Source organism: Leptopilina boulardi, unplaced genomic scaffold (assembly GCF_019393585.1).
Source record: "Leptopilina boulardi isolate dan_hultmark-lab unplaced genomic scaffold, ZJU_Lbou_2.1 LbouV2_325, whole genome shotgun sequence".
Taxonomy (NCBI): Eukaryota; Metazoa; Arthropoda; class Insecta; order Hymenoptera; family Figitidae; genus Leptopilina; species Leptopilina boulardi.
In genome coordinates, this window is record NW_026137891.1 from 4,895,755 (window position 1) to 4,921,020 (window position 25,266).

Sequence of the window (25,266 nt, forward strand, 5' to 3'; positions counted from 1 at the left end):
TTTTATTATAAAGTTAAATAAATAAGTTAAGAGAAATAAGATTTTTAAATTCACAATTTTAAAAAATAGCGCCTTATATTTAGTGCCATCTGTCGTTACTCATGTGAAGCACTTCAAGTGCTGAAATTTGACATTTGTTAGTTTGACATTTAAACAATAAATTTATTTACATTTACAGTTTATTCATGTATTTAAGTTTATAACAACTAGAAGAATTTAAAAAATTTAATAAAATTTCAAAAGAGCAATGTAATTTTTAAAAATTTCTTCAATCATTCAACTTTGAATTACAAAATTAAAGAAAAGTTGTTTCGAGGTTAAGTTACTTTATTATTATATAATTTAGTTTTATAAATTAATTCTAACTTGAAAAAAAACTAAAAACAAAGACATTAAATAATAATAAGATTTTCAGACAATTTCAATTAAAATGTTATTAACATTTATTACTGAATAACTAAACCAAAAAGAAAATAATGTTTTTTTTGGAAAACAATAAATACCAAGGACAAATTATCGCAGTTTCTAATAATTAAATGTTTGCTTTACTATATGGGATAAGTGAGAGAAAGTATTGTTTTTTTTTTAGATTTAATCACCAAGGTGTAAAAACTACCAACAAAAATATGGCTTTTTTTTATGGTTGATTTGTTGATAACTACTACTTCGCATGCGTAGTGTAAATTTTGTTTTTAAAAACAGACTTGCTCTTTGTCTTTTACAGAGATCATCAAGTACATAATATAAAGTTTAATTTCAAAAATTAAGTGAATGTAAGTGATAGATTATTTTCTTCAAAAAAAATAATTTCAACAGGAATTTAAAATTATAGAAATTATTTCATTTATGGTTATGTTATCTTCGTGTTCTTGTATATTTGATTCAGGACGAAAAAATGGCCTCCAGAGAACATATGGTAAAGGATGGCGGGCCGTCAGTGCTCACCGTTAAATTCTCTCATGAACATTGTTTCCGTCAATTGTTATTCATCTCCTCGTTTTTCATCGTTTTCACAACTCAATAGTATCAATAAATCGATGAAATTCATTTGTGAATAAAATAAAGTTCGTGGCTGTTCCAACAGTGAAGAAATTTGTGTTGGAGATAGCGCTTAGCGACAAGCAGCAACAGAATTGAGGACGGTGCTGTCAGGTTCGATTTTTTTTTTATATTATAATATGAAAAAAATTATATTTCCACTGTATTACACCCATTTCATTCAAAATAGTCTTGGAAATTTTTCAATTATTTCCCCTCTATTAGAATTTATTTTTAATTATACTTTTAAATCATGTTTACATTTAATTTAAAGATGTTATTATTTTGGAGTAATTAAACGCAAATTAGTTTATACCCAAAACCAGTTTGTTTATTATCTAATATTCAAAATCAATTTTAAATTCAAATATTGTAATTTTATTTCGTATTCGAATATGGTATGTTCCTTTTTTATATAAAATATTTTTAATAAACAAATATAATTTTTAAATAAAATAAAACAAAACATTTTTAATATTCATGTTTGTCATATTTAATTGATTTCATTAAATAGAAAATCTTATTTTATAAATGAAAAAATCGTAAAAGTGAGAAATAATTAAAAATATTGAAACAATTAAAAAAAGGAAAAAAATATTAAGGCAATAAAGAAACAATTAAAAATTGTGTAAGAGACTCACAATTAAAAGTAAAATGACAAATAAGATACAATCATCAGTTAAGTTGAAAGAAAGGAAAAGTAAGAGAAACAAAAATAAAAGTAGTCGCAAGAGAAATAAAAAAAAGTGAACTTCTTCAAATTAGATAGTTGTGGGGCTAATTTAAGGTTTAATTGGTTTAATCGAAACTTCAATTGAAATTTTTTAACTACTTTAAATGAAACTAAATCTACTAATTAGAATTAACTTGTAAATTTTATTTTAGAAAAAAAAGTTTTATTTTACAAAAATGGTTGTAGTTTTAATGTTGAAGGATCTTTTACAATACAGTTTAAATTTTACTTTAAGACACTTTTATTTGTTGCATCATTAATCTAAAATTGTTTTGAAAATAGAAAATAAATTTCCATTGCAAATTTTTTTTTTAAATTATAAAAATATGTATAATTTTTTGATAGAAGAAAGCGAATATTTTAATCAGTGATCGCTTCCTTCGTTGAGAATTTAATTAATAAAAATTTATTTCACTTTAATTAAATTTAATTTTAATTTACAGCGCCATTTGAAAAAATTGAGCGAGAAGTCCAAATCCGAGGAATCGAGAAAGAGCCATGTCTACGAATGGAGAATGGGCTCGATTGCTTCGGTGCTTCAGTGGCATTGCTCGGAGTGCTCTCTGATAAATCCGACCGAAAGCGCGCAATGCGCCAGGTGCGGATTATCCCGAATCCGAAGTGATCAATTTCAAACATGGCATAATCAACCAACAAGCGAATTTCACGCTAATCCACGAAACAATTCCAGAAACGAGTCACGCAACGAAATCTCCTCATCCCGTTCCTCGAGTCCTCCAACACCTCCGCCGCGGCTTCGTAATCCTGGGAATAATTCACTTCCCGAAGTTCCATTGTCCTTGAAGAAGTCGCGGCCACCGATTCCTGCAACACGTCAAATTTCACAAACTTTCCATCCTCTCAGGTAAAATATTTCGATTTAAAAATATATTTAAAAATAAATTTAAAAATAACATTTCAATTATAAGAGAATTATAATTTAAATAATTAATAATTAATAATTTCAGCAAGGAGAGAAAAGAATCAAAGCCCAATGTGATAAAAAAGAGAATACGCAGTCGCTCTTGGTCGGAAACAACGCGTGAGATACGAATTCTCAAGCGTTCATCATCGTTACCATCGCTCGTCACCAAGTGGACCTGTATTCGTTGTCTATTGCGAAATAATCCAACGGCAACGGCAATTTGCACTGCCTGCGATGCAAGCTCATTAATTGAGACTCATGGAAGGCAAATTGGAGCAAGAAAATGCAAAAGACTCGAGCCAAATAAAAATGGCAATAGTCTAAAGCAAACAGGACGTTTGGATCTTGTGACAAAAGTAACAACAGGTCTTGTAACACGTGTTCACGATAGCAGTACAAATACATTAAAAATATCAAGCCGTGACAAATATCAAACACCTTCATTGGAAATGGCACAATTGACCGGTGAAAGAACACGGAATAATCGTGAAGAATGGACATTACCAAACGAGAGAATAGATTCATCATCATCGTACGTTGTTGATAATGTTGATCCCTCTCAACGTTCACCAAAACGTCACAGTCCATCAATGTACGAGAGAGTTAAATCCAAAGTAAGCCGTTCACTTTCAAATGGTTCAGTTGTACAAAAACTCACCGACAATGTTCTATTGCGACCAACAAGTCTTATTGTATCCGAGGCACATCAAGATGACGCCCTATGGAGCTGTGATAATTGTACCTTGAATAATGCTTCCGGTTTGGAGCAATGTGAAGCATGTGATGCGCCACGTAGTCCAGCGCCTTGTAGCGGCGTTGTTATTAGTGTTCCCGTATGGGATACAAGAGCATTATCATCAGCGGGTCCTCTATGCTATCGAAGATCATTCTCGGAAATTGATGCCGTCACAACAAGTATAAGTCAACGAAAAGTTGTGAATCGCAGGAGCCTGAATGATAAGGAACCACCAGAAGTGCCACCACATTCAGCTGCCTTCAATTCTCGACCGAAATATTCATACATTGGAATAACTGATCCCGATATTCCTCCACCATTACCAAAGAAACAAAGCAATAAATTAAATCATCAACGAGCCACATCGCAAGCCGAGGCATCAACAAGTCCCCTCGGTCAATCAACTGCCAATAACAGTCCTTTAAAACGAATGTGGACATGTCGAAAGTGTTCTTATGCCTATAATCCCCTATGGTCGGGTGGTTGTGACATTTGTGGTTCATCACGTTCACCACCATCGTTAACGCAACCGAGTTTAATCACAGTTACAAAAGATAGTGTCAATTCACGACAACAACAACAACAACATTCACCAATTGTTGTCTCTAGAGATAGTGTTCGTTATATACCATCGAGACCAGGTTATTTCACTGAATCTGATTCTGACGACATACAAGAATTAGGTCCAGGTTGGACGTGTAAAAAATGTACTCTATTAAATTCAGCGTCGAAAACAACATGCGAAGCATGCGGTGGATCAAAATTAAGAAGTGTCTCACATTTAGATGATCCAACATTGAGAAAAAGTGAAAGTTGGGTTTGTCAGTCATGTACATTGAGAAATCCACTTACAGCAATTACATGCAATGCTTGTAAAAATCAATCATTCACCGAAACACGAGAAAATAGATTACTCTCGGCTCAAAGGAGTCCAAGTCCAAGACTCAATTGTCCCACGCCTACTAGTCAAAAAGCTGTTACGCCAAGGCATAGAAATTCTGTCAAGAGAAATGGTTCTGGATTGGTTGATAAAAAGTACATTAGAACCAAGGAATCCGGTATTGCACAGGTAATAATATTTTTTCTTCCCCAAAAAAAAACAAACATTTTTACATTTTTATTCTATTTTTCTTTCTTTTTCAGTGGCAATGTAAGCTGTGCACTTTTGAAAATAAGAGCACACATGGAAATTGTGAAATGTGTCATAGCTCGAAAATATTGTCACAAATGCCGAATGATAGACCACGACCCAGTGAGCCTGGTAACAATACACTACGAATACAGAGACAAGAAAGTGTTGTTATGGAAAATTTGCGAAAAATCGAAGAAAGAGAAGCATTGGAAAAATGGGAGAGAATAGTTTTATATTGTAAAGAGGTAATTATAATTTTCTTAAGAAAACTTTTTTAATATTTCCAAAGTTTCGAATATGATTCAAGATGATTATAAACATTTTTCTTAAAAATTATTATTGTCGTATACGGATATACAAAAAAAAATGAGAAATGTCAGGGAATTTTTTCCGTCCTTTTGAAAACATAACTTTAAAAAAATATTTTTAATGTCTAAAATACAGTTTCGCAATTTTTTAGTTATGAATTAATAACGCGAACAGTAATTCGCGTTTTCCATTCGCATTTAAAAAAAAAATTAATTTGTAATTGAGTCAAAATTTGTGAAGTGTGACAATATTTTTTAATAGTGGAAATTTTTTCATGAAATTCACGTTTCCCTATTCAAAACACTAATTAAAAAATATAAGTTAAAGTTTTTTCTAAATTTGAAGATTTATACAAATTATTGTTATAAACATTTTTGTGTATGATTTTACAAATTTTTTGTTTTTCCATTAATCTACAAAATAAATTTTTCTGGCGTTTGGCTTATTTTAAATTAACACTGCTTTCGATTAATATTTATCATTTTTTAAAATTACATAATTTGTTAAAAATATAAACAATTTATTTAAACCGGGAAATGACCGGGAATTTATAATCATCAAAATTATCGCCACCCTGTTTCTCCATCGATTTAGCAAACATTTTTTATTGTATATTACTTGTGAAACAAACTAAAATTATTTCCAAAAAGAAAAATTTGTTAACTTACCTTCGGTTAAGAGTTGCAATAATTTTTATTCTAGAATGCAAATTTAAAAAATCGATGGAAAAGTTAGATTAATTTTTATTTATTTAAATAAATTTTTTATATTTTTAACAAATAAGATTTTGAAAAATGAGTAAAATTAATCGAAAGTGATGTTAATTTAGAATTATAATGCCAAGCGTCAGATAAATTGATTTTGTAGATTAAAACAGAAAAACGAAAATTTGTAAAATCACGTACAAAAAAGGTTATTAACAATAACTTGTATAAATTATCAGTTATAGCAAAACTGAGCAACTTATATATTTTATTTACTGTTTTGAATAAAAAAAAACGTAAATTTCATGAAAATATTTCAAGTGTTAAAAAAATATTAGAACAGTTCACAAATTTTGTCTCAATTTTAATTCAAGGATCAATATAAGCAATATAATTAATCCAGGCTTCACAGTGTTTCCCCTATTCCCCTATTTTTCCTCTATTTTAAAAAATTCCCCTTTTTTCACTCATTTCCCCTATTTTCTGTTGAAACTCGAATATTATTTAATAAATATTTATATTATATAAATTTAATAAAAATATTTAATAATATTTAATAAAAATATTTAATAATATTTAATAAAAATATTTAATAATATTTAATAAAAAATCCAAATTTGAACCAAAAAATTACAAGCCTTGGATTGCACGACTTTTTTGAAATTAATTACGAAGCTGAAGTACGCAACGTTTATATAAACGATTTTTAAAGAAATAATTTTTTAAAATGAAAAATTCTATAATTTTTTGCCTAAAAAATATTTCTTGTAGTTTTCATTAATCAACAAATTATAAAAAAATATTTTTTAGGCAAAAAATTATAGAATTTTTCATTTTAAAAAATTATTTCTTTAAAAATCGTTTATATAAACGTTGCGTACTTCAGCTTCGTAATTAATTTTAAAATAAGTTTAAAAAAATAAAGAGCGTTTATTTATTAGATGTATGCAATTCAAATTTTTATAAAACATTGTAAATGACAAAAAAATATTAATGGGTGGTCTCAAAATTTTCACCGGTAAATTTTATTCAATCAACTTTAAAACATTTTGATTAAGGAAAATATACATTTAGATTTCACCCTATTTTTCCCCTTTTTTCAAACAAAATTTCTCCTATTCCTCTTTTTTTCAAAAAATTTTATGCTGTGAATCCTTATTTATAAATGATTACCAAATGAAAATTAATTCGTTCTTTAAATAAAAAATGTAATCTATTGTACCTATTCTGAAAAGCTGAAAAAAATTTAGGTCTCGAAAACCTGTAAATATCGAATTTTTGTTTTCAGGCTAATTATAGACACCCTGATATTATATTTTTATTTCAAAAACGTTTATTCTTTCTCTTTACAGACGAATGAACCATTTGTTGACGATTCATTTCCACCGGCACCAAAATCACTCTACTATAATCCAACCGATACGAAGGATAATCACGTTGTTCAATGGAGAAGGCCACATCAAATTAATGTTGATTCGAGTGTTGATTCACGATTGCCGTGGGCTGTTTTTCGTACACCATTGCCCTCCGATATATCGCAAGGTGTTTTGGGTAATTGTTGGCTTCTATCGGCATTGGCAGTTCTTGCCGAGAGTGATGAACTGGTAAAACGTGTTCTCGTCATGCGTGAAACATGTCCTGAGGGTGCATATCAAGTACGTCTATGTAAAGATGGTAAATGGACAACAGTATTGGTTGATGATTTATTGCCATGCGATAAAAGAGGACATCTTGTCTATTCCCAAGCAAAGAGAAAACAACTTTGGGTGCCATTGATTGAGAAAGCGGTTGCTAAAATTCATGGATGTTATGAAGCACTTGTTTCGGGACGTGCAATTGAGGGTCTTGCAACATTAACGGGAGCACCATGCGAGAGTGTTCCATTGCAACCGTCAGCTTTGCCAAGTGAAGATGAATTGGATAAGGATTTAATTTGGGCACAATTATTGTCGTCACGTCAGGCAATGTTTTTAATGGGTGCAAGTTGTGGTGGTGGTAATATGAAAGTTGATGAGGAGGAATATCAGAGAAAAGGATTGAGACCAAGGCACGCTTATTCTGTTCTTGATGTTCGCGATGTACAGGGAATAAGATTGTTGAGATTACGTAATCCTTGGGGTCATTATAGTTGGAAGGGCGATTGGTCCGATGATAGTCCAATTTGGACGCCGCAATTGCGTGAAATGTTGATGCCCCATGGTGCTTCGGATGGTGTATTTTGGATCTCGTTCGATGATGTACTTCGTTATTTTGATTGTATTGATATTTGTAAAACAAGAGTTGGATGGAGTGAAGTTAGATTGAGAGGGACATTGCCACCACTATCGTCACTTAGGCATTTGTCCTGTGTTCTTTTGACTGTACTTGAGCCAACTGAGACGGAATTCACGCTCTTTCAGGAAGGCCAAAGGTTTGGAAAATTTAATTTAAAAACAAAATTTAAAAAAAAAAGTTATATTTATAATTTTTGCTTTTTTTTCGCAGAAACTCGGAGAAATCACAACGTTCGCAATTGGATTTGTGTGTTGTTGTTTTTCGTACACGATCGCCAGCGGCGCCGGAAGTTGGTCGATTGGTCGAGCACAGTAAACGACAAGTTCGTGGTTTTGTTGGATGTCATAAAATGTTGGAGAGAGATTTGTATATTGTCGTTTGTCTTGCTTTTAATCATTGGCATACTGGAATGGAGGATACGTCAAGTTATCCAGAATATGTATTGGCTATTCACAGTTCAAAGAAATTGTTGGTCGAACAAATTTCTCCGCCAGCTTTTGTTTTGGCCGATGCAATAATAAGTCTCACACTTGCCAAAGGACAACGACACGAGGTTTAAATTCAATTTTTATATTGACGAATTTATTTTTTTTAAAAAAAGAGGATAAATTAGAAATTTGTCTTTTTTTTAGGGAAGAGAAGGAATGACTGCCTATTATTTGACAAAAGGTTGGGCAGGTTTAGTTGTAATGGTTGAAAATCGTCATGTGAATAAATGGATTCATGTGAAATGTGATTGTCACGAGAGTTACAATGTTGTTTCTACTAGAGGACAACTGAGAACTGCTGACAGTGTTCCCCCTCTTCACAGGTAAAAAAAACTTTAACAAAAATTAAATTACTATATTTTATAACTAAATTACATTTTTCTAATATAAAACAAACAAAATTTACTTTATAGAAAAATATTGAATTGAATTTTAATTTTTAGACAAGTAATAATAGTACTAACGCAGCTAGAAGGAAGTGGTGGTTTCTCAATAGCACATCGATTAACGCATAGATTAGCGAATAGTGGCAATTTACACGATTGGGGTCCTCCGGACACGCATCATTGTCCACCGATAGATATTCAAGTTGAAGGATTACACAGTCCACGTTTAATAACTTGAATTTTTTCTTTAACTGCTTGAAGAGAGAAAAAAAAATGGAGAGAAACCAAAGTTTACACTCACACACGAAAGGTATAGAAATTATGGTATTTTCACAAAATTTTTGGGCACAATTGATTTAAAAAAAAAAAAAAAAAATATTGATTTAGAGCTTGACTCCCAAAAAAAAAAATGATGATTATATTAAAATCACTTTTGGAGTTAATCAGACAACAATACATACATGGGTGATAAAAGGAATATTCAAAGAGGGAGAGAGAGACATCTTTTACCGATATAAAAAAAAAAACGAAACAAATTATTTTCTCATCTATAACGTTTAAGCATGGCAAAAAAAAATGAATAATAAACAATTTAAATACAAAGCAAATGGCATAATGACAAAATGTACATCTGCAAAGTGAAATCTCTAGGGATCATTAGAAAAATGTGATCATTGGAATTATTGTTTTTTGGAATTGCATAGAGTATAGAGAGTGAAATCGAGGGAAAATTTTCTTTCTTTTTGTTATTTTTTGAGAAAAAAAAAACTAGATAAAAAGAGTACCGAGAGTGGAGAACAATTCCAAAAAAGATCTCAGTAATTGGTCTATAGATATAAAAAAAAAAGCTTTGATGCTTTTTGAAAAAAAGGCCTAAATGATCAAATTATGTAATTTCTTGCCTAAAATCTCAATAACGATATTATTTTTCACATATAACACATTGATATTCATATTAGTATTAAGGATGACGTAGATCTAATTTTCAGTAAACTCCACTTGAAGTACGACAATTGTTGTTTTATAATAAATGTAATCTCTGAAAGTTAGGGCAAAATACTTTTCAAAAGCTGCCTTTTTGTGCCTGTGTCACTTTAAATATGATTTCGGTTCGTGAAAGAAAAAAATATCTCAAAAAAAAAGAATTCTTCTTTTACAATATTCGAATTAATCTTCTCTTTCTCTCTACACTTTCTTTTTCAAGAAAGACTATTTTCCGAAATACGTATATTTGTAAATAATCCTTTTTTTAAAAATAATAATAACTAATTTTTTATTTAAAGAAAAAATTTTTAAATCCAAACGAAATTTTTAAGTTAACTTTCAAAAAATGGTAGATGGTTAGATGGTTCAATTTTTTTTTAATTTTAATTTTCAACTGGTAAAGTCTAAGAAGAGAGATGTTAAATAAGTATTTTTTTTCAAACTCATTTTATTCGAAAATTCCCTTTAAATTATCAAAAATCAAAAAAAGAAATCAACATTTTGAAATCTAGTGATTTAATGATTTGGAATGGAATTCCAAATAAAACGAGTTTAAAAAAAATGACACATCTCTAAAGATAGGGGGGAAAAAAAGAACGAAAAAACCTCAATCAGGCCTAATTTTTTCAAATGTTCGGTAAAATTTAACTTTTAACCGCATTACATTCGAAAGACGTAACCAAACACCGAAAAAAAGAATAATTACATTTAGCATTCAAGTAAGTTTCTGAATTACAGTGGCCTTCGTTTTTTGAAAACAAAAAAAGAGATATTTATGTATAGTTGGAATAAAGTGACACACCGACCTGGAAAAAAAAATAAAACTCTGAATAAATTAATGTAATAATGCGTAGAAATAAATGAAGAAAAAAAGAAAATTAATTAAAAATAAAAATCATTGCTATCGATCTCTATCGAATCAAGTAAAAAGAAAAAAAAAACTAAAAGTAGTTTTCGGTTTTTTCTAAACTAGAATATATTTGAGGGAAAAAAAAGGGCTATGTAATGAAAAAATTCAGAATTATTGAGTTGACCACTCGTGCCATACCAAAATAGAATTTAGACTTTATCAAATAGTATTCGATAATAATAAAACTTCATAGTTGCGTATTTCTTTCGCTACTTGTAATGCAAATTTTCACAGGAATATATAATATATATATATATATATATCTATTTTCCATATCGCATGTGATGATATTAATGTAAAATGTGTTCTCAATAATTCGGGGAACAAATGTCTTTTACTTAGAAATAATTCATAGAAAAATTACGCTTTTTTTTTATTTAGTTTTTAGACAAGATTCTTTATATAATTCTTTTTAAGTTTCTCTTGTTAAGTTTTTTTTTTCTTTCTTTTCTTTCTTTTAACGTTTACATTTTTTTTAAACTACCAAATAAATTAACCAATTAGTCAATTAAATTCATTAGTTAATTAAAAAATCAGTTAGGTAATTAATAAATCAATTAGGCAATTAAATAATTCAATTAATAAATAATTAAATTAGGTAATTAAAAAATTAATCAATTATGATTAATTGTTCTGTTATTAATTATATTAATTAAAAAAAAGAAAAAAATTCTCAAGACATTTGTTTCCCATTTAGTACAGTCACCACACAAAAGACTTGTGATTTTAATTTGATATAATTTTATTTGTTATTATTATGTAACATATCGGGGAATAAAAATATTAGTTATTTCATGTTTTTTGTGAATGGTTGCTATAATTAATGATTGAAAAAAAAAATACTAAAAAAACAAATTAAATGCACTATGTAAAACTGAACCAATATATAATAGATTTTTTGTACGTGTGTCTGAATATTTTACGCGATTGTTTATATGGGTTTGAATGCTTTAGAGAATGAAAAATCCGACATGTAAATATAGGAAAAAAAAAAAATTATTTATTCTATTCGAATTTTAAAAATAAGGTTCTCGTGTACTGCTATATTGTGTTACAAAATAAAAAATATACGCGTTAATTTATTCTTTAACGCGTCAAAAAAGATAAAATAAAAAAAAAAACAAAAAAAAAGGAAAAGTAAATAAGAAAAAATAAAATCAAGCAGTATGTGAGAAAAGAAAAAAAAATCTACACCAGTGGTGTACGAGGCATAACTATTTTCACTGGATCGTATAGTCAATTTTTCTCGAGTCATCTGAATTCTAGGAGCTCGCAAAAAAAAGCTTAAATAGTAATTAAGTAAAATAAATAATTTTATAAAAAAAAATAAACAAGATTAAAATAAAAATCTTTTAAAGGTTTTTTTATGATAATCGTACACCACTGAAGAAAAAAAAAAAAAATAATAAAACTATTTAGACATATATTCTTAATATGTGAACAATATGGTGTCTCATTGTATATGTTATCACAGCGCATAATATTATGGTGTCATTTAATGATAAATATGCAATTTATACTTTGCAAAAAAAAAAAATAAATAAATAAATAAAAAGACGGTAGTTGCCTACTAGGTGTCTTCTGAAATAATTTCGTGAAGCATTTTACTTCAAGGTTTATATAGTCTTAAAATATCGCTTTTATAAAAAGTGAAAACAATTTTAAAGGAAAAAAAAAAAATATTTTTCATATAATAAAAGCCAAAAAAAAAAAAAAAGAAACACTTTCGAGCGAGAAAAGATTATATATATATGTATATGTTCTTAGAATAAATTTGTATTTGTCGATGTTCAACAATTTCTCGTAGTGGTTAAAAAAAAAATTATATTTAGAATGTAGAAAAAAGTACAAGAGGGTTCCCATTTGTTTAGAAGAAATACACTATAATATTAATAAGAATTCAGAAGCACCTGGTGCGGCTCTTATTACCAGCAATCAATTTTTGTGATAGTCTGAAAAAAAAGAGAGAGATCTGAAATAACTTGAGCGATTGATTAATAATATCCCAATGAACAAACAAAAAAAAAAAAGTGTAAAATCAATAAAGTTTACATTGCGTAATTACAGGAAAAAAAATCATCTAGGTATTATTATAATAAAATATTTACTAGCGTATAATAAACAATATGAAGATTGTGTTGTCCCCTGGTTTGTATCGTGTAGACACGCATTTATTAATAAATTGAAAAATAATTCAATAATTTGTTTTATTTTCATATCTTATTTTAAAAAAAAAACCAGTTAATAAAAAAATATTGTTTGAAATTACCCGCATGTTTACATAGCAACACACGTTAGTCAAATTCACTTCTTGAAAATATAAACAAGAATGATTATTACTATTTAATTTACCTTGTAATTATATTTGTCTAAAAAGAATGTTTTGTAAAATTATAATTAATTGATAAACAATTTGTTAATTTTACTAATTAATTTTTTTTTTCATTATTTTAGGTGGAGTTTGATTCACGTAGTGGGTTTATTGGCGAAGAGCGAATCGGAAATGGCGCAGTGGACAATATCGAACTTGTAGACCAATCACGTGTTTGATTTCAATTCCAAGTTGAGGTTAGAGAAGGGGATTGTGGGTTATTCACCGATGCAAGCGAATTCTTCCTTCTTTCCGCTGTGAGTTTTCCTGGAGTAGAGATCGTGAACAACATCTCGCGACGTTAACGGCGTCGGTCACGTTTTCGTATTCGGCGAATACGAATTCTCGTTTATAGAAGATATACGAGAAGAGCCAAATATGTCGGAAGATACGAAAAATCAGGATAATTTAAAACCTAAGATGGAAAATAATGATAATTCTCATCAAGGTGGTGGAGGAGGCGGTGGTGGTGGACCACCAGGACGTGGTGGACGCGGAGGTGGAAGAAGAGGAGGAGGTAATAGCAGATTTTCCGGTGGCCGTGGCGGAGGAGGAATGGGAGGCGGCAGAAACATGGATGGAAATGTAAGAATTATCTATTTTATAACCTATAGAAAATTAAATTATCTTTTAAATGAGCCGTTGTTTTAAAAATTTCATTTTTCTATATTACTTAACGTATTTTTATTTATGAGTAAATTTTTCGTATTTCCAAAAAGAATTTCATGTAAGAAAAATATTTACAAAATGGTGGTCGAAGCATTTTTAAAATTTTGGCACGTGCTTCGATTACAGTTTCGTTTCATTTTGATTAAATCATTTAAAAATTCTGATCCCCGATGCCACGCTTGCGTTGATTTTTATTATAATCAGCAAGTGCCATAAATAACAATTTTAAAGGGGTAGAGAAAAGTAAATCCAGCTAGGAAGCATGGTAGATTATTAATTGTCTCACCATGTGCCGAAAAGTAATGGATACAATTTAAATACAGTAGATAATTGATTTTTTTTTTAATCACTACAAAGAATTTAATTATTAATTTTCTATTTAACAGATGAAAATGAGTGAATCAATGATGGATCCAGATATGGAAGGAATGGACAGAGGGGGCCCAATGGGTGGTGGTGGAATGGGGGGAGGAATGGGTCGTGGTGGAGGAATGCGAGGTAGAGGACGCGGTGGTGGTGGCGGTGGCGGAGGTCCCGGAAGAGGAATGGGAAACATGATGTCGCAGGATGTAAGTTAATTTTATTATTCAAAAGAATAAAAAGTGAAAATTGTTTCTTATTGAGATTGAAAATTTTTTCAGGATCGTTTATTGGAGCGAGTAATGAGTATAAGTGGTCCAACGCACGATTTACCACCTCAGGATTGTACAGAAAAGAAATTTAATGGTCGAAATCGTTTATACATTGGAAATTTAACCAATGACGTTACCGAAGATGAAATGAAAGAAATGTTCGCACCTCATGGTGAGGTTTCGGAAATTTTCATCAATAAGGAGAAAAATTTCGCCTTTTTAAAAATGGTAATTTTTTCTTTCCCGTATTTTTTATTATTTTTAATTAAAATTGAAAATTTTCCAATGATTATAATAATTACCGTTTGATTATCATGTGATGATACTTATTTGGCTGCATTTTTTAATGTAAATGAGGATAATGTTAAAAGTGTAGTTTATAGAAGTGAGGTCTGGAGCTTTTTATATATTAAAGATTTAAAATTTTAGGATTATCGATTAAATGCCGAAAAAGCGAAACACGAATTGGATGGTAGTCAAAGAAAGGGACGCGCCCTTAAGGTTCGCTTTGCCCCAAGTTCCAGTGCCGTGAAGGTGAAAAATCTAACACCCTGGGTATCAAATGAATTATTGGAGAAGGCATTCAGTGTATTTGGTGATCTTGAACGTGCAATTGTCATTGTTGACGAGAGAGGAAAGTCAACTGGCGAAGGAATTGTTGAATTTTGCAGAAAACAGAGTGCACAAACGGCATTGAGAAAATGCACCGATGGATGTTACTTTTTAACAGCGTGAGTTAAATTTAATTTTTAAAGAATTTTTTTTTAAAAAAAACCCCAATGCCACGCTTGCGAAATTATTTTATAATCAGCAAGTGCCATAGAAAAAAAACTATTTTAGGGGAATATAAAAATTAGCCCAGCTAGGAAGCATGATAGGTTTTTTATTTGCCTAATCATGTGCCGAAAAGTAAAGGGCACAAAAATTTGAAGAAAAAAAAAAATTACTAGTTTATTAAATATAATAGTTTATTTTCACCGAAAATTAATATTTATTTCAGATCATTGCGTCCAGTTGTTGTTGAACCATTTGAACAACAAGACGACATTGACGGATATCCGGATAAAAATTTGCCAAAGAAAAATCCGGAATTTTATAAATCTCGCGATGTTGGTCCTCGTTTTGCTCAAATTGGTAGTTTTGAACACGAGTACGGAACAAAATGGAAACAATTACACGAACTCTGTAAGCAGAAAGAAGTGGCTCTAAAACGTGAAATGGTCATGGAGGAAGAAAAACTTGAAGCACAAATGGAATTTGCGCGTTATGAACATGAGACTGAAATGTTGCGAGAGCGTAAGTATCTTAAAAATAAATTAAGAAAAAAATTATAATTTCATTTAAAGTTTCTTTTTATACATTTCATTAAAAAAAAAGAAAATGTCAACTTAACAGGAAAAAAATTATTTTAATTTCAGAATTAAGATTACGGGAAGCTGATCGCGATAGACAAAAGCGTGAATACGAAATGAAGGAACGACAAGTTGAAGAAGTTCGTACACGTGAAGAGGAATTAAGAAGACGTCAACAGGAAGAGATGACAAATCGCATCAGGAGACAAGAAGAGGAACTTCATAGAAGACAGCAGGAAAATAACTTGTTCATGCAAGTAAGTTCACTGTTTAGAAAAATAGTTTTACCCATTTTATAGTTTCCATTAAAAAAAAAAAGAAATTTAAATAGAACATTTAATTAATTATTCTTATTTTTTCAAGGAACAAGCAATGAGAGGAGGCGTTGGAGGTGGCGGCGGTGGTGGAGCAGGAGTTAAAAATTATGATTCAGTTGGAAACAACGATCGTGAAGGTTATGGAACGTCTGATGGTGAGTAATGTCAAATATTCAAATTTTATCTAAATTATGTTTTTTTTGTTTTAAATTAAATTTTTTCTTTAAAAAAAGGAATATTTCACTTTTTCTAGTATTCACATAATTATATACATATAGTTTTTGCCTTTCCGCCTAAAACATGCTTCCGGCACACTTATTTATAAAAGAACCATAAATAATTATTATATTTTGATTTGAATTCTCGATATATTTGTTTCATATGAGTAAAATACGATTATTATTGTTTCAGGTGGAAACAACATGCCAATGGTAATGTACCTCTTTTGAATTTAATATTTTAAACTGAAAATAGTGAATTAATATATTCACTTATTTTTTAAAGTAATATTTTATTTGCGCTATCATGTCTTTAAAGACTACGAAGCGTTCTTTTTTTTTTTTGTTTTTTTTTTCTCGACATTTGATGATAAACCAGGGTGTCTAACAATTAGGAAAGGTTATATAGAAAATTTTTCGGAATTTTATATTTAAAAAGTTTTAACTGTTTTTTTTTTCTTTTTTATTTAAACTTTTTATTTGTTAATATTAATTTTCGTTAGACACTCTGTGAACGGTAAAAAAAACATAAAAATCAACTTGAAATATGAACAACATTTACAAGCATGCACATTAATTACTGACAGAGATCTGATGTCTGCAATTTATTTTTATTCTAACTTTAAAAAAAAAAATTTCCCAAAAGTTTAATTAACTAATTGATAGTTTATTTTTGAAAAATTAAATTTACACATGGAGGAGTCATCGAGTGATCTTACTTTTTAGTCCGGGTATTACATCTTACAATCGTATCTCATTCAAAATTTTGAAAACTAGAGAAACTTCACGTATTAATATAAAAAATCTTTTCACTTTGGGTGGGTGAATTTTTTTTTTATTTCTTTAACAATTGAAACGTAAAACATGTTTCAATTTAAGGATTTTTCAAATCCTGAATTATTTAATTTTTTTTTGCCCTGGCAAATAAACTAAAACGAAATATACTAGGGTTTGTAATGCCAAACCAATTAATTTTTTTTTATTGGAAGGGATTATAAAAAGTAATATGAAAATTCTGAAGAAAATATATTACATAAACTGCGAATTTGCTTTCGAAAGAAAGAATTGACTTCATTTTGTTGATTTTTAGTTGACTAGAAATTTTAGTCACTAAATTAACATGAATAGTTGAAATAAATGTCAATGCGACATTTGAGTTGAATTTTACAATGATAATAAATCAACTCGTCTTAAGGAAAATTGATTTTTGTGAATGAATAAAACAGGGTATTTTGAAAATTAAAGCCACGAATAAAAAAAAAAAAAAACCCATGTGGCTTTATAAAATTTTAAAACCTGTTTTCATTCTAACAATGAAGTTCATACTTCATAAAATTTACTTCTATTATGGAAAATATTTTACATATTTTCCCCCCTTCATCATTTTGTGACATTTAAAAGACCTTTTTGACCTCTCCATGTGCTTTGCAGACCGAGGACTCTGTTTTATATTCTATTTTTGATATTGATATAATTAACACAAGCTACGGAACAGCTGATTTATTATCATTATTTATTAATATAATATCAAGGCTTTTGAGAATTTTATGCTCAAATGTTTCAATTAAAAACAATTATTTTTATACGAATATATATTCGTACATAGAAAAAAGGTAAATTTAAAATTATAAAAATGCTATTTCGTAGCTTTGTGAAAGACCAAGAAATGCCCAAATGCTATTTCTGATCCTTGGCAATGAAAAATTGCACCTGAATAATTAAATTACTAATTAATAGTTATAGTAAATTAAATACCAGTAATATTCTGAAAAGTACGGTTTAAGTTAATTTAAGATTTCTAATTAGAGAAAAATATTAGTTTAAAAAAAAAAATACCATCATCCTAAACAGTTTAAGATTATTTTCATCGTTATTTAAAATATTATTTGGCGATTGAAGGAAATCTTTAACAAAATCAATCCCTTGATACTTAAAGAATTATCTAGATAAAAAAAAATTAGCCATTAAAGTAGAAAATTATTTTAAAAAATGAGAAAATTAATTCTGGAAATGGAATATTTGGGGGAGTTATTTAAAAAGAAAACATTAAATTGACCCAATTATGTACCAATCGGTACTATAAAAATTTTTACTCTCTTCTACATAATTTATGTATATAGAAAACATTTTATACAAAAACTATTGTTAAACAATAGATGTATAAAATTTAATTAAACTCGATCTTTCATGGTACCAGAAAGATTGATTTCTTTTCCAATAAACAGGAAATTGACTTTGTATTAAATTTTTCTTGTCATTCAAATGATAAAAAAATTGACAAGAAAAATTTGCAAAAATAAACTATTTTTGGGATTTGGGAGGGGAATGATTATTATTTTGACAAAAAGTTTTATTAAATTAATCCTTATGAAGGATTTTTATAAAGTGAATATTGATCAGAACAATTGTTTTGGTTTCACTAAAAATTATATTAATAGGGTTAAGAATTAATTATTTCTGTGAATTAAATTTGCAGTTTTAAGATTATGTATAAATTTAATTCATAGACGATAATAGTTATCTTTAAATTTAATTTGACTCTGAATTTAATTCAGAATTATTTAGATATTTACTTGTAAAAATTACATAGATAATCATTAATTAAAATATTAATATCTACATTAGATCATTATTATAATTAGCCCACCTTGCACTCGAATGTGCCGAGAGAAAAAAAAAATCCACCCAGAATTATTTTTTGAATGAACCTGCCATTCTTAAATTACCCGAAAGAAATCTTAAACCACACGAGTTGAGAGGTTCAATATCACTTCTCCTTGTCTTAAACCAAGCGTCGGAAATGATTACTAATGCCGTCTATTAAAACTAAAATTAATTTAGTAATTATGTTTTATGAAACCTGTTAAACATCCTCTTACTATGATATGACTAACATAATTTCCTAGTCAAACTAGTTAATTACTAGTATTAAGAAAATTAATTCTAATTAAAGAAAAAATGAAAAATTGTTTTAAAAAAAATAATGAAAATGAATTAGAAAATCTAAAATTAATTGATATGAAATAATAATGATTAGTAATTCGCTAATTAAAATTACCTCTTGAAATGGAAACTTTTTCATTTTTTCTTAATAATTTTTGACAATTGAATTTGCATTATTGGGCATTTACTTGGTCTTATTTATAATATTATTTATGGCGATAATATAAAATCGCAAAAATTAAACCAAATATGTATATATGTATTTTAAATTAAAAATCGAAAAACAGATGAGAGGCATTTTCAGCTGTAATCGAATTAAATATTCTCTCTCTCTCTTTCTCTCGTTGAAGTCGATTCTCTGCAAAAAATATAGTCTAACAATGTATTTTCCCCTTTCTTTTTTTCTATGTGATTTGACGAAAATTGACGACGATGCTGCTGTCAAACAATGGATGATCTCGCCTTGAAATCATGAATTTATTTTATTCATGGTGTCATTATTAAAAAAAACCTGGTATCGCGCAAACGCGATTAAAATAATTGTTCGTCCTTTGGCTGTTTTAAAAAAAAAAATTGACTTTGTATTTTGTCAATCATCAGGACCCGAAATCCTTTATGGAACAATATAACAATGTGGATCGTGGTGGGCAACGGGGGGGTTTCGACGATCGGGGACAAATTATGGACTTAATGGATATGAGGGTTGATATGGGAGGAAGTGGGGGTGGAGGAGGAGGAATGGGAGGTGGTGGCGGTGGAAATAACCGCGGAGGCGGCGGTGGCCGTTGGCAAGGTGGAAATGATCGTAACCGTCAAGACGATTTTCCCAATAAAAGAAGACGTTATTAAAAAAAAAAAAAAAAAGAAATGAAGATGACAAATCTTGTCTTTGAATCATAAAACATTATTTAATCGTACTCGTACGTTCCCCCAAGTATTTATTCTCTTTCTATAGTATTTTGTAATAAGCTTTGTGAGAGAGAAAAAAAAGATATGAACGAAATTTTTCTGATTGGAAGGGATTGAAGATTCTATTAATTTTCAATAGATACTTAATTCCGGTGACGATCATAATAAGTATCGACAAAAAAAGTAATTTTAAAAACTCCTGAAATTTTCGATTTAAAACTTATCGACTTAAGTTGCAAGTCTAAACATCTTTTAGACAATTTAAAATAAAAAAAAAAAAAAAATGTACCCTTACTCATTCTCTGAGACCAAAGCAACACACAAAATAAGATTTTTAAAATCTTGATACTCTTTAGTTGCTGATTTTTCATATGTTTTTTTATAAACATTAATATTTAGTTTATATAATTGCGACTAACAATTATTAAAAGCTATTTAACGATCCTAAGTTAGATTTTTTTTACTGTAGAAATATTACTAGATAGTATAATATAAACAATTTTTTTTTATATATATACATAAACGTGATTTAATTTCTTACTTGATTTTATTGAAATAAATTATTTTCAATAAATCTTGGGTGTAAATGTATAGAATTAGGGTTTGATTATGTTTTGTATTCCAACGACTTGGCAACTCTTCGTAATTAAAAAAACAAAACAACATTAATTAAAACCAACCTTTTAAAAGTAAGATAATTATTGTGTATATAAATTGTAGCACAAACAATTTATAGTGTGCTACATTCGTTTATGTGACAAAAATAATTTTTAAGAATTAATTCTTTTTATTAATAAAGACTTAGAGATGGAACTACATTTCTTATTATTGTATCGCTATATTTAATCCTTGATTAAAATATTGATATGCAATATTAATCATGGATTAAATTAGTAAAGAAAAATTATTTAGAAATGATCCTAGTTTGGGGTTGCAATTTTTTTTTTTTAATATTCGTAAAAAAAATTCCCTGACTTAAATTTTTTTTCATTTAATTAATGATGATAAAAACTTTATTCTATAAAATTCAGATGAAGAATTTAAATTCTTATTTTTGATGACAAAAAAAACTGTTCTACGATTATTTCTAAATGTTTTCTCTTTATATTTTTATTATTCATTCTTATCTCCAAAAATATAGAAAATTAAATTTTTTTTTGTCTATTGCAAAAAAAACTTAGTTTCCTGTAAAAATTAAATAAATTTTATTACTTTTTGTTTCTGAATTCTTTTTCATGATTTTTTCAATGAATCTAAAAAGAATTTGAAAGTAAACCTCTTTTTTAGTTGATATATATTTTTTTTATTTTATTATTACCACTATCACTGTTATAATTATGATTTAAATAATTAAAAAGATCAAAATTGTACAATATAAAAAATTGAAATAGGATTCAAAGTTTTTTTTTCGAAGAAATTTCTAAGCGACACCTTTTGCACTGAACATTATTGAAGAAGAAACATCATTGACAGACTTTAATTGAACCTACTAGACAATGAATCGCAATTTCGAGGTGAGTAAACTTTGTGAAAATTTTAATAAAAAAAAACGTAATGATATTTACGTATCATTTGGGAGTGGAATTTATGTTTATAAACAAATATCAACTTATTAACATATATTTAACATATTATTATGAAAAATCTATTTTTGAAAATGGCCTTTGGCTTTGTGGAACCTTGTTCCATTTGACAACATTCTCTGAAATGATTTTTAAAAATTTATCTAGCAATAATTTAATTGCTAAAAAAAACATTTAGCACTTGATTCCTGAAAGAAATGTTAATCTTTTCATTACTGAAAAGTATATTTAGCCACTATATTTAAAAATTATTTAACATTTTATTCTTCCATGGATAAATATTGAACCTGAGAAATTATTTTATATAGCCATTTAATAGAAATATCGGAAATTAATAAGCAGCCCAGAATTAATTACCAACTGCCCTGAGACAACCAATTTTGATTCAGAAAATTTTGAAAAAGAAGGTTGTCTGGGATTAATTTTTCTCTTCCTGGGCTGTAATTCATTAACTTATTGTAATGATAATAAATTATTTAGGGGGAAATTAATTTAATTAGAAATTATGAGAATTCTAATATTGAATATCTCTTCCCATTTTTTTTTATTTTTGCTTTTGTACCTAAGTACAAGTACCTTTTTAGGCATATATTAAAAATACTTCGAATTTTAATTTTTAAGAAGGAAAATTAATGAAGCAGTAATTAATTGAATCCTCGAATTTAAATACGCGATGATTAAGATTGAATTCTCAAAAGAAAAACATCGCGAATTAAAAAAACTTTATACTTTGATTAAGTAAGCCTGATACTTCGATTTAAAAAAAACATACAAGATTTACAAATTAAAATACTAAACCTTAAAAATATTAAGAAAACTTTCATTTTTCTATTATCGTTGCAGTATTGAAATATATGAAATATAAAAAATTTTATATTTTATTTATTTCTATATTAAAAGAATTTTTATGGTTCACAAAAATTTCATTTTTTTTTTTTTTTTATTGAGAAAAATATTGATAATAGGAAAATGGAAAGCAATTAAATTTTAAGAATTTGTGTAAAAATTAAATATTTTATGTATAAGTGACTCGGCGAATTGAGAACTCATTATATTTTTATATTTTAGGACTATCCTTTTGAATCTGCGAATGCATATTTAAAAAAGGTGCGTGTTGCGGACTATCTTGGATCATTCAAATGAAGAATTACACATGAAATGGAAATTCAATTAAATTTTCACTGGAATTAGAAAGGAAGAAATAAAAGGGTTGAAAACCTGATTTCTTTGAATGGATATTGGAATTCAGAAATCAATTCAAATTAATTCTCATCATGCCGAGTATTTCGTAAGTTTAATTTTTTTACTTAATTAAATTTTTTAATTGTTAGAGAAACTTAAAATTAAATTAAATTCATTCCTCTTAAATTTTGTAATTTAATTTGTAATAATTGTGATGATTTTCTAAACCACATAAATTAATGATTGCCATGATTATCATTTATAGTATTTGCTAATCTGATTATTTTTTATTCAAAAAGAAAAAAGAATTTATAATGCAAATGATAATTATTTAAATGTAATTTGATTTTTATTGCAGATTTTGGATATGGAAAATCTGGCTTGGGAAAACTCGTTGAGAGAACGAGGTTGAAGAACCTTTTTCATGAAGGTAAATAAAAATTGATATTTTAAAAATAGACAATAAATTACAATTATCGCTTATAAGAATTATTACTATTTAAATGATGATACTATGCATACCACCAAGATCTATGAGTGCCGTGATATTATTGTATTTGCTATCTGATTTAGTTTTTTTGAACTATTTTTTTAAATTTAGAACAATGTTTTCTTAAATTTTAGTAATAAAAATTACATTTTTCGTGTTTCAGAAGTTACAAAATGGGAGAAGATAAAGAGAAAAAAATTTCGGAACACATCGCAAGGAACTTAAAGAAAAATTGGAGGTTTCAAGGATAAAAAATGGAAAAAAAGGTAATAGAAATGTAATTATTTCATTCACTTTTTTAAAATTTATTTAAAATTAAATATAGTTTTTTTTAACTTTCAAAAAAATTCCCACGCTTTTAGTTTATGTGGTAATTTGACTTAAAAGCTTTATTTATTATATACCAATAAAATTAGAATTTAAATTTTAATGATGATACTTAGCATACCACCAAGATCTATGATTGCCATGATTTTATTGTATTTGCTATCTGAACTAATTTAATATTCTATTATAATATAATAAAATTACATTAAACATTTTTTGTAAAGACGAGACTTTTTGTTACAGATTTGTTCATTAACAAATGAAATTGAATAAAAACTACTAGAGAAAAAAACTGAGGATAAAAAATATTGGATATACTCTTACAAATTTATAAGGTAATAAAACTTATTTTCAAATATTTTGTTTATTTTTTAAAAATATTATTAACTTTAGAATTAAAATGATGATAACTATCTTTCGGGTCTGATAATATTGATGTCAAATAATTCCCAACGTGTACTGAGTTCAATTTCAAATTATAATATGATAAAAAGTACTTAACTTTATTTATTAAATTTTTTCAATTTTAATTACAGATAAAAATGTTCGAGTGACCCGGTTTGGAATATGAATTAGAAGCGGAAAACTTTGCTTCATAGGTAATTTATTACGTTAAAGTTTATTTTGTTTAGTAAATAATAGAAAAGAATAAAATTAAATTTTTATTTAATATTGAAAATTAATAAAAATTTGTTTAATAGTGAAAAATATTAAAAACAATTTTTCTTTATGAATAATTTTTATTTTATGAAATGATGATAACTATCTTTCGGGTCTGATAATGTTGATGTCACACTTTCCCAACGTGTTTTACTGAAATTTATTTATTTAAAAAAAATACTATTTATAACTGATTGATTAGAAAAATAAATTTAAATTTGCTTTTTTCAGATATGGAGCCTTGTTAGCAAGAGAGACTGTTGAAATTTATTTAAAAAAAGGTGAATAAAGTAAAAATTCAATTTACTTTTAGTTAAAAACTAAATAATTAAACTTTTTTTTTTAATGATGATACTTATCTTTCGGGTCTGACAATGTTGATGTTACCCATTCCCAACGTGTTTTAAACTGAATTTTATATTTTCTAAAAATAAATCTTTCTTTTGCATTATATTCTTTAATAAATGAAGTTTCTTGTTTCAGATTTTCAGTGACTGAAAAGCTTCAAATTTGTCGTTGCAAAAAAAAATCAAGATTAACCAGAATAAATAAAAGGTGAAATTAATTTATCAAATAAAATATAAATAATAACAAAAAATGATTAAATTAGATCCATATTAATTATTTATTTATTATATTCAAAAAATGTTTCATATTAATTTGTTACTGTTAAAGAATTCTTGTTATTGTCTCTTATAATTTAAACAAAAATTAAATGCTTATTAAAATAATTTATATGATGAAATTCTGGCTAGAGTCCTGAATAAAAAGATGACAAATTCCTGTTCGTTCTATTTCTGACATAAAGCAAAAAAGAAAATCATTTTTATTTTTATTGGATCGTTTTTTAAAATAATTGTTTTTTTTATTTGTTTCAGCTCAATTTTTTGCAGTTCATAAATTTAAAAAAAAAAACCGAACATTTATTGTTTCTGTATTTAATTTTAAATAAATGTTATTTATTATAAATTATCTGTTATTTTTTATTTCCCTC

General features: G+C 27.7%; 2 protein-coding genes across 8 annotated transcripts; both read left to right on the top strand.

Annotated features, from left to right (window-relative positions):
• Positions 1 to 131: 131 nt before the first annotated feature.
• On the top strand, positions 132 to 13,351 carry LOC127284553 (calpain-D). 6 transcript variants are annotated; one of them, XM_051310044.1, is made up of 10 exons: positions 132 to 316; positions 725 to 773; positions 887 to 1,152; positions 2,215 to 2,636; positions 2,740 to 4,501; positions 4,576 to 4,809; positions 6,930 to 7,987; positions 8,062 to 8,404; positions 8,484 to 8,662; positions 8,783 to 11,750. In XM_051310044.1, exons 4-10 carry the CDS (start codon positions 2,287 to 2,289, stop codon positions 8,961 to 8,963), a joined length of 4,107 nt encoding a protein of 1,368 aa, XP_051166001.1. In that variant the 5' UTR covers positions 132 to 316; positions 725 to 773; positions 887 to 1,152; positions 2,215 to 2,286; the 3' UTR covers positions 8,964 to 11,750. The 6 variants fall into 6 exon arrangements, 4 of the variants coding, with proteins under 4 accessions (XP_051166001.1, XP_051166003.1, XP_051166002.1 ...); XM_051310046.1 differs by lacking the exon at positions 725 to 773; XM_051310045.1 differs by lacking the exon at positions 132 to 316 and having other exon boundaries at positions 628 to 773.
• Positions 13,231 to 25,241, top strand: LOC127284560 (hrp65 protein-like). Of its 2 annotated transcripts, XR_007843499.1 has the most exons (16): positions 13,231 to 13,575; positions 14,046 to 14,228; positions 14,301 to 14,519; positions 14,721 to 15,022; positions 15,292 to 15,587; positions 15,710 to 15,900; positions 16,007 to 16,115; positions 16,372 to 16,391; positions 22,682 to 22,901; positions 23,154 to 23,225; positions 23,449 to 23,551; positions 23,856 to 23,947; positions 24,149 to 24,211; positions 24,504 to 24,553; positions 24,756 to 24,827; positions 25,151 to 25,241. XR_007843499.1 is itself a non-coding variant. In XM_051310054.1 (9 exons), exons 1-9 carry the CDS (start codon positions 13,369 to 13,371, stop codon positions 19,968 to 19,970), a joined length of 1,776 nt encoding a protein of 591 aa, XP_051166011.1. In that variant the 5' UTR covers positions 13,231 to 13,368; the 3' UTR covers positions 19,971 to 19,989. The 2 variants fall into 2 exon arrangements, 1 of the variants encoding a protein (XP_051166011.1); XM_051310054.1 differs by lacking the exons at positions 22,682 to 22,901; positions 23,154 to 23,225; positions 23,449 to 23,551; ... (3 more) ...; positions 24,756 to 24,827; positions 25,151 to 25,241 and adding an exon at positions 19,722 to 19,989.
• The last annotated feature ends 25 nt before the right edge of the window (positions 25,242 to 25,266 follow it).